Source organism: Sus scrofa, chromosome 6 (genome assembly GCF_000003025.6).
Source record: "Sus scrofa isolate TJ Tabasco breed Duroc chromosome 6, Sscrofa11.1, whole genome shotgun sequence".
Lineage (NCBI taxonomy): Eukaryota > Metazoa > Chordata > Mammalia > Artiodactyla > Suidae > Sus > Sus scrofa.
In genome coordinates this window covers 92,509,310-92,521,737 of record NC_010448.4, presented here as the reverse complement: position 1 = coordinate 92,521,737, position 12,428 = coordinate 92,509,310, and the positions used below count along the sequence as shown (strand labels likewise).

General features: G+C 48.4%; 1 protein-coding gene across 4 annotated transcripts in view; it reads left to right on the top strand.

The window, feature by feature from the left end:
• Positions 1-12,428, top strand: part of OSCP1 (organic solute carrier partner 1) — a 36,403-nt gene that overhangs the window by 15,789 nt on the left and 8,186 nt on the right. For 2 of the 4 annotated variants that reach the window (XM_021095954.1, XM_021095955.1), the window contains 3 exons: positions 876-983; positions 1,931-2,011; positions 12,156-12,259. In XM_021095954.1, coding sequence (XP_020951613.1) covers positions 876-983; positions 1,931-2,011; positions 12,156-12,259 — 293 coding nt within the window. Of the gene's footprint in view, positions 1-815; positions 984-1,930; positions 2,012-12,155; positions 12,260-12,428 lie in introns of all 4 variants that reach the window. The other 2 variants (XM_021095952.1, XM_021095953.1) reach the window with 1 other exon arrangement.

Sequence of the window (12,428 nt, the reverse complement as noted above, 5' to 3'; positions counted from 1 at the left end):
CCTCTAGGCCAGGCCTTCCATCTGGGTTACTCCGACACATTTTCTTTCATTCATGCAATCAGATGTTACTGCCACCCGATTAGAAGCCCGGCACCAGCTAATCTCCCTCACTCCGTTCTCTCCCTCCTCTCACAGCTCATCATAACAGGACTCACATGTCACCTCATTACCACTTCCATCACGGCACAGAAAATTTACATACCCCCTGCTTCCTACGGCACAGCCACAGCAACGTGGGATCCGAGATTCATCTGCAACCTACACCGCAGCTTGCAGCAATGCTGGATCCTTAACACACAAAGCGAGGCCAGGGATCAAAGAGTTCCCGTCGTGGAGCAGCGGAAACGAATCTGACTGGTATCCATGAAGACTCGGGTTTGATCCTTGGCCTTGCTCATTGGGTTGGGGATCCAGCATTGCCCGTGAGCTATGGTGTAGGTTACAGACTTGGCTCGGATCCTGCGTTGTGTGGCTGTGGCGTAGGCTGGCAGCTGTAGCTCCAGTTCAACCCCTAGCCTGGGAACATCCATATGCCGCGGGTGTGGCTCTAAAAAGCCAGAAAAAAACCTGCCTCCTCATGGATGCTCGTCAGTTTCTTGACCTGCTGAGCCACAACAGGAGCTCCTTGGCTTACTTATTAATATCACCCCCTTTTACTCTCAAAAGCGTCTTGGTTTAAGTGATAACTAGATGTGGTCACGGAGCTGTATGATAAGCCCAGTATTGGTTTTCAGTGAGTGCCTGACAGTCAGTGTTTAGAGGGTCTGATGTCTGCCTTACGGTCCTATTTATTTTGTTCGTGTGTGGGTTGGCAGCTCTATGACCTGATGACGATGGCTTTCAAATATCAAGTATTGCTGTGTCCTCGTCCCAAGGATGTGTTGCTGGTCACTTTCAATCATTTGGATGCCATCAAGGGATTCATCCAAGACTCCCCAACCATCCTGCACCAAGTGGATGAGACTTTCCGGCAGCTGACGGAAGTAAGCACACCGTCTCGCATTACCTCTTAGCCCCAACCCTCATGCTCACTCCTCTGCTGAGAACAGGCAGATTCTCCAAAAACATTACACTGAGAAACTGATTCACAAAACCGAAATAGCCTCCAGGACATAGGAGACAAACTTATGGTCACCGAAGGGGATAGCAGGGGTTGGGGGGGGAGATACATTAAGAGTCTGGGATTAACATATACACACTTCTATACATAAAATCGGTCAACAACAAGGACCGACTGCATAGCACAGGAAACTCTCCTCAATACCTTGTAAAGCCCATAATGGAAAATAACATAATATTATAATAGATTATAATATTATAATAATAGATTATAATAGATTATAGCATATTATAATATATTGTATATTATGTTATATATATGTATGTATAACTGAACCACTGCTGTACACTTGAAACTAACACAACATTGTAAATTAACCGTATTTCAGTTTTTTTAAAAAGTACAGACAGATTTTATGACAAAGAAAACAGGGTGAGGAATGACAAAGCCTGCCCCCATCCCAGGAAATTCTAAAAATCTACACGTATGCAAGAGACATTATCATCTGATGCCCTCTCACTGCTGCTTTTATATTTGGGAAAGCAATTATAGAGAGCATAGCTGTTTTTCTCCCAACATTTCTGAAAGGGGGTTGGTGGTGGATGTCCTATGGAAACTTGAGGAATGACCTTCCAGGTCTGTGGGGAACCGGGAGGGGGTCCAGGGCACCCGGCTCGCTCAGCGTTCCCCTCAGTGGGGTCTGTCCCGCTGGTGAGGGAGCGGTGCTGGCCCTCCTGCCCCGCCCGCCCCAGCAGCTGAGTCCTCTCCTGGCCCTCTGGCCCCCACCCCGGAGCATCCACCTGCCCCTGCCTGAGTGCACTTCCCACCTCATTTCTGAAATGAATGCTTCTTTCTGCTCTGCCCTGGCAGACATACGGGAGTCTCTCTGCGGGGGAGTTCCAGCTGATCCGGCAGATGCTCCTCATCTTTTTCCAGGACCTGCACATCCGGGTGAGTGTTCAGACGGCCGAGAGCACCCTGCCACTGCTGTCCCAAGGAGACAGGGTGCACGTCTTCAGGGAAGAGAGACTGGGATTCTGCCCAGTTAGCAATATCCTAGGTGTTTGGCTCTATGATGATAAACTTTCCGATAAAAAAATCTCAGCAGTTTGGAAATGAACCAAGGATGACGGTGTCTCACCATTCCTTCCCAGTTACCTTAGGTGTTTCTTTAAAATATGGCTTCTGAGAGTTCCCACTGTGGTGCAGTGCGTTAAGGGTCCACCCTTGCTGCAGCTATGGTGTGGCTCAGATTCAATCTCTGACCTGGGAACTTCCATATGCTATGGATGTGGCCAAAAAAAAAAAAGAAAAGAAAAAATGGGAGTTCCCATTGTGGCTCAGTGGTAACGAACCATCTAGTATCTATGAGGATGTGGGTTTGATCCCTGACCTCTCTCAGTGGGTGAAGGATCCAACGATGCTGTGAGCTGTGATGTATGTCACAGACGAGGCTAGTATCTAGTGTTGCTATGGCTGTGCCTGTGGCGTAGGTCAGCAGCTGCAGCTCCAATTCAGCCCCTAGCCTGGGAACTTACATATGCTGCACATGAGGCCCTAAAATGCAAAAAAAAAAAAAAAAAAAAAAAAAGAAAAAAAGAAAAGAAAGAAAAGAAAAGAAAAGAAAGAAAAGGCTTCTTCCCTTCCTTCTCCAGGCCACCAGCCTGATCTCAATCCCGAAATCTTTTTTTTTTTTTTTTTGTCTTTTTGCCATTTCTTGGGCTGCTCCCACTGCATATGGAGTTTCCCAGGCTAGGGGTTGAATCAGAGCTGTAGCCACCAGCCTACACCAGAGCCACAGCAACATGGGATCCGAGCTGAGTCTGCGACCTACACCACAGCTCACGGCAACACTGGATCCTTAACCCATTGAGCAAGGCCAGGGATCGAACCCGAAACCTCATCGTTCCTAGTCGGATTCGTTAACCACTGAGCCACGACAGGAACTCGGCGAAACCTTTTCTCACACTCCATCATCTTGACGTCTCCGGCATCAGAGCTGCAGTATCAGGAGGCTGCCTTCCTGCTCCAAGACACTCTCCCCTTTCCTGGACTTTCATGGCTCCTACTGTCCTGACCTGCCCTGACCTCTCCCATCGCTCTGCCTTTCACTCCTTCCTCTCCCTCCTCCTGTCTCCATACCATCCTCCCTCTGCCTCCACCCAACCCTTGCTCTTGAACCACTTCCCCCCTGCTTTGGCTCCCAGTTTCTCCACCTAGGACTCTGGCACCCACCTCTACCCCACCCTTGCCCCCACACTGCCATCCAGACCCAGTGCCCACCTGCTTGCTGAAACACCCCACCAGCACCCACAACCTGATGTCTGTAGCTGAACTGGTCTCCAGAATTCAGGGCCTGCCCAACTTGCTGATTTATTTTGGGGGTGCCACTATTCCATCACTATTTGGCTTAGATCCAGTGTCGCCTTTGATTTCTCTTCTTCATCCTAGTGCTTCTAAGGCCCATCGAGTTCACCTTTTTAGTATCCATGCCCTTCTTTCCATTCCCGGTGGCACCAGCCCAGCTCAGGCCTTCCTACTTTTTGTTGGCTCTTCCCTCCCCATTCACCCTGCTCCTCCCTTCATGCCTACTACAGACAGTTCTACACCCTAACTTGGAAAAACACATTTCTTTTTTTTTTTTTTTTTTTTTTTTTTGCTATTTCTTTGGGCCGCTCCCGCGGCATATGGAGGTTCCCAGGCTAGGGGTCGAATCGGAGCTGCAGCCCCTGGCCTACGCCAGAGCCACAGCAACTCAGGATCTGAGCCGTGTCTGCAACCTACACCACAGCTCACGGCAATGCCAGATCGTTAACCCACTGAGCAAGGGCAGGGATCGAACCCGCGACCTCATGGTTCCTAGTCGGATTCGTTAACCACTGCACCACGACGGGAACTCCCCACATTTCCCTTTATTTTTTTTTTTCAGAGCTGCACATGCAGCATGTGGAAGTTCCCAGGCAAAGGGTCAAATTGGAGCTACAACTGCCAGCCTACACCACAGCCACAGCAAAGCCAGATCTGAGCAGCATCTGCGACCTACACCATAGCTCACAGCAACGCCGTATCCTTAACCCACTGAGCAAGGCCAGGGATTGAAACCACATCCTCATGGATACTAGTGGGGTTCATTACCGCTGAGCCATAAGGAGAACACCCCAAAAAACACATTTCTGAGCTTCTTAATTTGGGGCCTGTCTCTCTTGGTTGGGACTCCCTTCCCATCATGTAACACACTGACATGGGAAAGATGGGTGAGACAGCGAAATGAGCCCAGGCCCTACAGTCAGGCACTCTTGTATTTGAATCCCAGCTCCAGCACAGCTCTGTGACCTTGGGCAAATTACTGCGCTGGGGCCTTAGGCTCACCATCTGAAAAATAGAAGTGAAAATTCTTAATTGAGAATTTGTCAGGGGGGTTAAATGAAGCAGCACATGTAACGTATATGTATTTGCTTGTGTGTGTGTTTATACACACACACACTTTAGAGTGCTTCTGGATGGGAAACTGGTTGGAGTGGTCACCTCCTGGGAGTGGGGAACTGCACATAGGACAGGGATACAAGAGACACTTTTCCTCATATGCTTTTTGAACCTTTAGAATTTTGTACACATTCATGTATAACATATTCACAAAATGAACTTCAAAAGAAAAGAGGAAATAGAATATTCTTAGGAGTTCCCTCGTGGCTCAGGGGGTTAAGGGCCTCGTGTTGTCACTGCTGTGGTTCTGGTTACAGCCATGGCACGGGTTCAGTCCCTGGCCTGAGAACTTCCGCCTGCTACAGATGTAGCCCCCAAAAAGAAAAAAAGAATATGCCTAGAACCTGATTGTTCTTTCCCTTCCATGGACAGGGAACGCTGAATAAATCTCAACACTGATGCCAATTTTATTTTTAACCCTCATGAATAATTTCACTTGCCATTGTTGGAGCAATAATAACATCAATGTAAATTAAGATCTCTAATAGTCATCGATTACAATTCAAAACATGAAAGTACAAATAAGTTTAAGTCTTGCGTTACTTTAAAATATTGAAAACTCTGCATCATATTGTTGTCAAGTCTGTGCCTATTCGGACATGATTTTATGGATGGTGGTAATATAAGCATGCATATTGATTTCTCAGTTCTGGCAAGATAAAATTCATTGTGATGAAAAGACTTTCCTAATAATAAGTCTATAAGAAAATCATTAAAACATATTAAACCACAAAATATATTCAGCTTTAATTGCTAAATGGGCAGGCAGTGAAACATCAGCATGTTCATCCAGAGAAGTAGGAATCACATATCCTGACATCATCCAACCACCAATCTTTAACATTTGGCTGCTTTTCTAAATCTGGTCTTTAATGGTATTTCTGGGAATTCTCGTCATGGCTCAGTGGTTAATGAATTCAACTAGGAACCATGAGGTTGCAGGTTCGATCCCTGGCCTTGCTCAGTGGGTTAAGGATCTGGCGTTGCCGTGAGCTGTGGTGTAGGTCACAGATGCAGCTCAGATCCCGCATTGCTGTGGCTGTGGCATAGACTGGCGGCTATAGCTCCGATTAGACCCTAACCTGGGAACCTCCATATGCTGCAGGTGTGGTCCTAGAAAAGACCAAAAAAAAAAAAAAAAAAAAAAGTATTTCTGCTCAGGTGCAATTCCCGATTGCCTGAACAGATTTTCTCTGCATTTGAAGCAGTCTTTTTTTTGAATCGAAGTATAATTGGTTTACAACATTGTGTCAGTTTCTAGTACATAGCAAAGTAATTCAGTTATGCATCTATGTACATATTTTTTCCATTATGGTTTATTATGGGATAGTGAATATAGTTCCCTGTGCTATAGAGTAGGACCTTGGTGTTTATCTACTTAATATACAGTAGTTTGTATCTGCTCATCCCAAACTCCTAATTTATCCCTCCCTGACCCTTTGGTAGCCATAAGTTTGTTTTCTATGTCTGTGAGTCTAAAACAGTCTTGGGAGTTCCCGCCGTGGCGTAGGGGCTAACGAATCCGACTAGGAACCATGGGGTTGCAGGTTCGATCCCTGGCCTTGCTCAGTGGGTTGAGGATCCAGCATTGCCGTGAGCTGTGGTGTAGGTCACAGACTCGGCTCGGATCCTGTGTTGCTGTGGCTCTGGCATAGGCTGGTGGCTACAGCTCCAATTAGACCCCTAGCCTGGGAACCTCCATATGCCGAGGGAGCGGCCCTAGAAAAGGCAAAAAGACAAAAAATAAATAAAACAGTCTTGATAGTTTGTAGATTTGTTAACAAAACTAACTAAACGAAGAAAACACAGCTCTAATCTAATGCTCCCTTGCTCATTGTTTATTGAAAGCAAATATAAGACTCCCTGTTCTAACATCCAAAGCTTTCTGTGATACCTGAAACAACTCGATGTGGCCTGATTATGGTCAAGGGTCTCACCTGCACCCTAGGCCCAGCCAGAGGCTGGACAAAGACCTATTCCCTTTGGAATCCTGAGCATTTATGTACAACCACCTCATGTCCCCATGCCCTCCAGCCCTCCAGAGCCACTCCAGAGGTGCCTCCTAAAGGGTGGCCCTCTGGTCACTCACCATCCCCTGAACGCTCATCCCCACTCGTGCATCTTCTGACATGGGCTTTCCTCCCGTGCTTCCGCCGTTCCAGTTGTTGGAAAAATCTCACCATCTTCACCTCTCCCCAGAACGTTCCATGCACCTCCACCCCATCAGCCACTCCGCTTGGAAATAGTTCATCCCTGGAAAACCAGTTAGTCTGACAAATATGTATCGAGTGGCTGCTCTATGCCAGGCAGTTTCAGTCCTAAGATAGAGAGGTGACCAAGGCAGAGGAGGTTCCGTGTTAGTGGGAGGAGACAAGGGAAGGACACCTAAGTTATGCTCTGGTTCTGATAACTTTGGGGAAGGAGGCTGTAGAAGGAAAAGTCACAGAAAGCAACTGGGCTGGATGTTGCCTTGCACCAGCGCTGTCCGGTAGCGCTTCCTGTTGCGATGGCAGTGCTCTCTCTGTACTTATGTTGTCCTGTATGAGAGCCCCTAGCCACATGTGGTTGTTGAGTACTTGAAATATGGCTAGTCTGACGGAGGAACTGAATTGTTCATTTAATTTAAATAATCACACTTGGGGTTCCCGTCGTGGAGCAGTGGTTAACGAATCTGACTACGAACCACGAGGTTGTGGGTTCAATCGCTGGCCTCGCTCAGTGGGTTAAGGATCTGTGGCGTAGGTCGCAGACGTGGCTTGGATCTGGCGTTGCTGTGGCTCTGACGTAGCCTGGCGGCTACAGCTCCAATTCGACCCCTAGCCTGGGAACCTCCGTATGCCACAGGAAGCAGCCCTAGAAAAGGCAAAAAGACTAAATAAATAAATAGTCACACTTGACTAGTAGCTACTGAACTGGACAGCACCTCCTTAGATGATAGAGGCAAGGACCGCCTTTCTGGGGACAGACATTTCAGTGGAGAGTATAACGAACAAAGACCTCAGGGGGAGTTCCTGTCGTGGCGCAGTGGAAACAAATTTGACTAGTATCCATGAGGATGCAGGTTCGATCCCTGGCCTTGTTCAGTGGGTCAAGGAACCGGCGTTGCTGTGAGTTGTGGTGAAGGTCACAGACATGGCTTGAATCTGACATTGCTGTGACTGTGGTGTAGGCCAGCAGCTGTAACTCTGATTTGACCCCTAGCCTGGGAATCTCCATATGCCGCAGTGGTGGCCCTAAAACGCAAAAAAAAAAAAAAGATCTGGGGCATTTTAAGGTGGGTGGTAACATAATCTGATTTGTGTCTGGGAGATGAACTAAATGGGACAAGGGTGGAGGTTGGATGCAGTTAGGAAACTTCTGTAGAAATCTAGGTTAAAAAGGAAAGTGCTTGGATTAGGCGCTAGCAGTGGAGATAGTGAAAAGTATTGGCATATGGAATATCCCTTTGGGGAAAGGTCAATAAGATTTACTAAGATTTACTAAGGAATGGAACTGCACCACACCAGTGACAATGCTGCATCCTTAACCCACTGAGACACCAGGGAACTCCTAAGTTTGATTTGCCTATTAGACCTCCATGTAGCAAAGTCACGTAGGTAGTTGGATATCTACATCTGGCCCTTAGAGAGGAGAGCCAAGCCAGAGACAAATGTGGGACACGTCAGCAGACAGCAGAGAGACACCATTCAAAGTCTCCCGGCCACTCGAAGGAGGCTGTCACTCTCCCTCATCCACAGCCTGGCTGTGAGCAGCAGAGTCAGTGTTCTGCCAGCTCCCCCCTCACTTTCAGGTCATCATTTTCCTGCCCTCACAAACTTAGCCTCCTCTCACTGGAGACCAGCAACCATCACCCTCGAAAGCCCTGTCCTCATCCCTCACTGCCGACACTGACTGCCCGGTCCCTCACCCATGGTCCCTGAGCATTCAGATCCCTGGCTCACTCTCCTCCTGGCCCCCAGGATCCTGCCATCATCCTGGGGACCACGGGTGCAGGGAGAACTGCCTCATCCAGCTCTCTGGTCCCACAGCTCCATGACCTTCACCCCCTCTTTCCAAAGGACACGTGGAAGGGAAAGTGCACGAAGTGCCTCAGAGATGTTCGATTCTGACCCAGAAGAGTGTAAAGAGAGAGGACACTGGGTGGGGGAGGGGTGGTCAGCTCTACCTAAGAGAATCAGGGATAAGCCTTCATAGAGGATCTGGTTTTTTTGGGGGGGTTGTTTGTTTGTTTGCCTTTTCTAGGGCCACTCCCATGGCATATGGAGGTTCCGAGGCCAGGGGTCTGATTGGAGCTGCTGCCACTGGCCTACACCAGAGCCACAGCAACGCGGGATCCGAGCCACGTCTGCAACCTCCACCACAGCTCACGGCAACGCCAGATCCTTAACCCACTGAGCAAGGCCAGGGATCGAACCTGCAACCTCATGGTTCATAATCGGATTCATTAACCACTGAGCCACGATGGGAACTCCGTGTCTGGTTTTTGTTTTTGTTTTTGTTTTGTTTTTTGGCCACCCCACAACACATGGCAACACCGGATCCTTAACGCACGGTACCAGGGCAGGGATCAAACCTGCATCCTGGTGCTGCAGAGATGCTGACGATCTTGTTGTACCATAGTGCTAACTCCGAGGATCTGATATCTTTTATTTATTTAATTTCATTTTTTTCTTTTCTGGCCACCCCAGCCATATGGAGTTCCCCGGACCAGGAATCAGATCCAAGCCGCAGTCTCAACCTAAACCACAGCCTTGACAAGGCCGGATCCTTAACCCTCTGTGTCGGGCTGGGGATCCAACCTGTATCCCAGAGTGCTCCCAAGATGGCATCTTTCCCGTTGCACCACAGCGGGAACTCCAGATCTGATATCTCTTAAAAGAAATAAATTTTCACCAGGGCCATGGGGAAACCACAGGAGGGGTTAGGAGGACGCCATGTCAGTAAAAGCACAAGGCATGTAACATCCCCCTCTCCCCGGTAATTGGTGGTGCTGGGGGGCAGAAGGCTACAAGCAGTGAATATGGCTGGAAGATAGAGTTCGAGGGGGAATGTGGCTACAGAGAGGAACCAAGGGCAAACTAGACATTATCTGCCAGGCAGCAGAGACCTAGGGAAGCAGGAGAGGGACGTGTTAAGACAGGAGTTCAGAAGAGTCCTTTAGCAGCAGAGTGGAGTCTGGATCAAAAGCAGATGAGAGAGGAGGCAGGGAGAGCACTCCGGAGGCTCTGCAGCGGCCAGGCTAGAAGTAATGAAGGTCAACCCGAGGGAACAGGGTAGTGAGGGGGTGCCAGAGACAAGGAGTGGTACTGGGCAGGCAGGGCTTGATGACTTAGCCCTGGGAAGGTGGTGGGTGGGGGAGCTCCAATTGCTGACTTGGTGACCTGGTGATGTCATTCACTGGGATCAGGTTCAGTAAGACAGATTTTGAGCCCTGTTCCAAGCAGGGTGAATTGGAGGTGCATCCCGTGAAACCTGAAAGTGCACACGTTTAATAGGCAATGAGATAGATGGGCCAGACGCCCAGGGAAGAAGGTCGAATGGGAGCTGCAACTCTGGGAGCCAGCAGCACAGAGGTGAACACTGGTGTATGGACACGGATGAGAGCATCTCAGAATTAATAGGGCAGAGTGAGAGGAACAGGGCACAAGAGAGTCACACCTGCAGCTGGGGGCCAGAAGAGGGGCTAGGCAAGCAGGCTGACCCAGCAATGCCATCCAGCCAAGGGCAGGTTCTCTGGTCAAACACAGACACACTCTTGACTTAAATTTGTACATTTCAGATCAATGACACAGACATATTAGAATTAGCAGAGTCCAATACATTCATGTAGTCTCACTTCTCTCTCCCAATTTTCTTTCTCAGTGCTTGTACTCACAATCCTTTGGTCATATAATCTCAAGGTTAGGAGTTCCCTGGTGGCCTAGGTGCGCCACCCCCCCCCCAAAAAAGAGGTTAAATCTCAAGATTAAAGGTTCCTTAAAGGTTATCCAGCCAAACCCACCAACCAAACCAGTGTAGCATTTCCCCCTGAAACACACCTTGTTCCTGCTAGTCTGGGCTTTTGGTGTGGCTTCACCCCCACCCTCTCCCTCCAGGCCCAGCTCCAAACCCACAGTCACTCCTACCCACCCCTGTGCCTGTAGTCATTGTCCTTAGTGAGCTAATCTGCATATGCTATTCAGCATATCCTGCTTTTCAGTTTCATTGTTTTTCCACTTTAAGCTGTGTCCTGTGTCCAATGAGACTAATACCAAGATTAGCTGCCTCTTGTTGAGCACTTACTATGCATCAGCCTCTGTGATAAGTGCTTTTTTGCTCATTATCTGATTTAGTAGTCACACTAACCCATCGACAAGGTACTGTTAATACCCCCCAGTTTACCAAAGAGAAAAATGGTGTAACTTACCAAAAAAACGCAGAGCCAAGGAGTGGCCCAGCTGAGATGTGAGCCTGGACCACCCAGCATCAGCAGGCCAAACTGCCAGCGAAGAATCAAGAATCATCACCACTTTGCACTTTCACTCACTTTCACTGCCTTGCCCAAAACAGAGGCTTATTCTTGATGATATTACAATATAATCTTGTAGAATTTTAGAGTTTGAGGGGACCTTCAAGTTTATCTCACTTTATAGGTAGGGAAGCTAAGATCCAATAAATCTGATTAACTGCTGGGAGTTCCCCGTTGTGGTGCAGCAGAAACAAATCCGACTAGTATCCATGAGGATGCGGGCTTGATCCCTGGCCTCGCTCGTTGGGTCGGGGGTCCGGCATCGCTGTGAGCTGTGATGCGGCTCGGATCCTGTGTTGATGCGGCTGTGGCGTAGGCTGGCAGCTATAGCTCTGATTTGACCCCTAGCCTGGGAACTTCCATATGCTGTGGGTGCAGCCTTAAAAACCAAAAAAGGGGAAAAAAACAAACAAACAAACAAAAAAAACACCCTGATTAACTGCTACAGTTGGTGGGACTTTAACCAAAACCTCAGTATAATATGCACAAAGCAAGGGGTAAAAGTAAGCGGAATGTGGGCTTTTGAGTCACACTGAAAGCCTTCAAACTCTAAGGCCACGGGAGCCACCTGTCCGGCCCCTTCCCATCAGTCCAGCATGTGGCTGAGAGCTTGGAGTCAGAAACGCAAGGGTTTAAATCCCCAGCTATGTCCCTTCTGGGCTGACTGGCCTTGAGGACATGTCTTAACCTCTGAGTCGCTCTTTCCTCACCTGTGAAATGGAGATAATGAGGTTCTTTTAGCTCAAGCCTCGCAGCTGGATGGAAAGTTTGCAAGAAACCAAGGAATGGGGGGGAGGGATTTGGAGTCGACCTGGACTTCAAGTCCTGGTCCTTTCTCTTTGGACAAGTCACTTCAGTCTGGGGCCCTCAGGCTGCACATCTTTAAAGCAGGGGCAGCACGGCTCACCTGAAAGATTTCCTGTGCGGCTCCAAAGACGTTCTTTTGTAAAAAACGCTCTAACTCTGCAGGTGTTAGAATTATAGTGAGTTTCTCTCTCTTATTGTTTAAACTCACCAAGTAGCCACTACACATTCTCCCTCCTGAGACCGCTTATGTCTATGAAACTATACCAAGAAAAATGACAATACTATATTTTTTTCCAGGTATCCATATTTCTAAAGGACAAAGTTCAGAATTCTAATGGTCGCTTTGTATTGCCAGTGTCTGGGCCTGTCCCCTGGGGAACTGAAGTTCCCGGACTCATCAGGTGAATTCTCAACAGTCATTGTCAGAGCAATGCTTGGGGTCCCAGGAAACGATATGTGGGCCCCCTCATAGAATGCAGCCCGGCTGGGGCCCCTCCCTTTGTCCAGTTAAGCACAGCAGTGCAGACAGAGGTAAGGTTCAAACCCAGCTTGTCACTTGGCAGACACTTG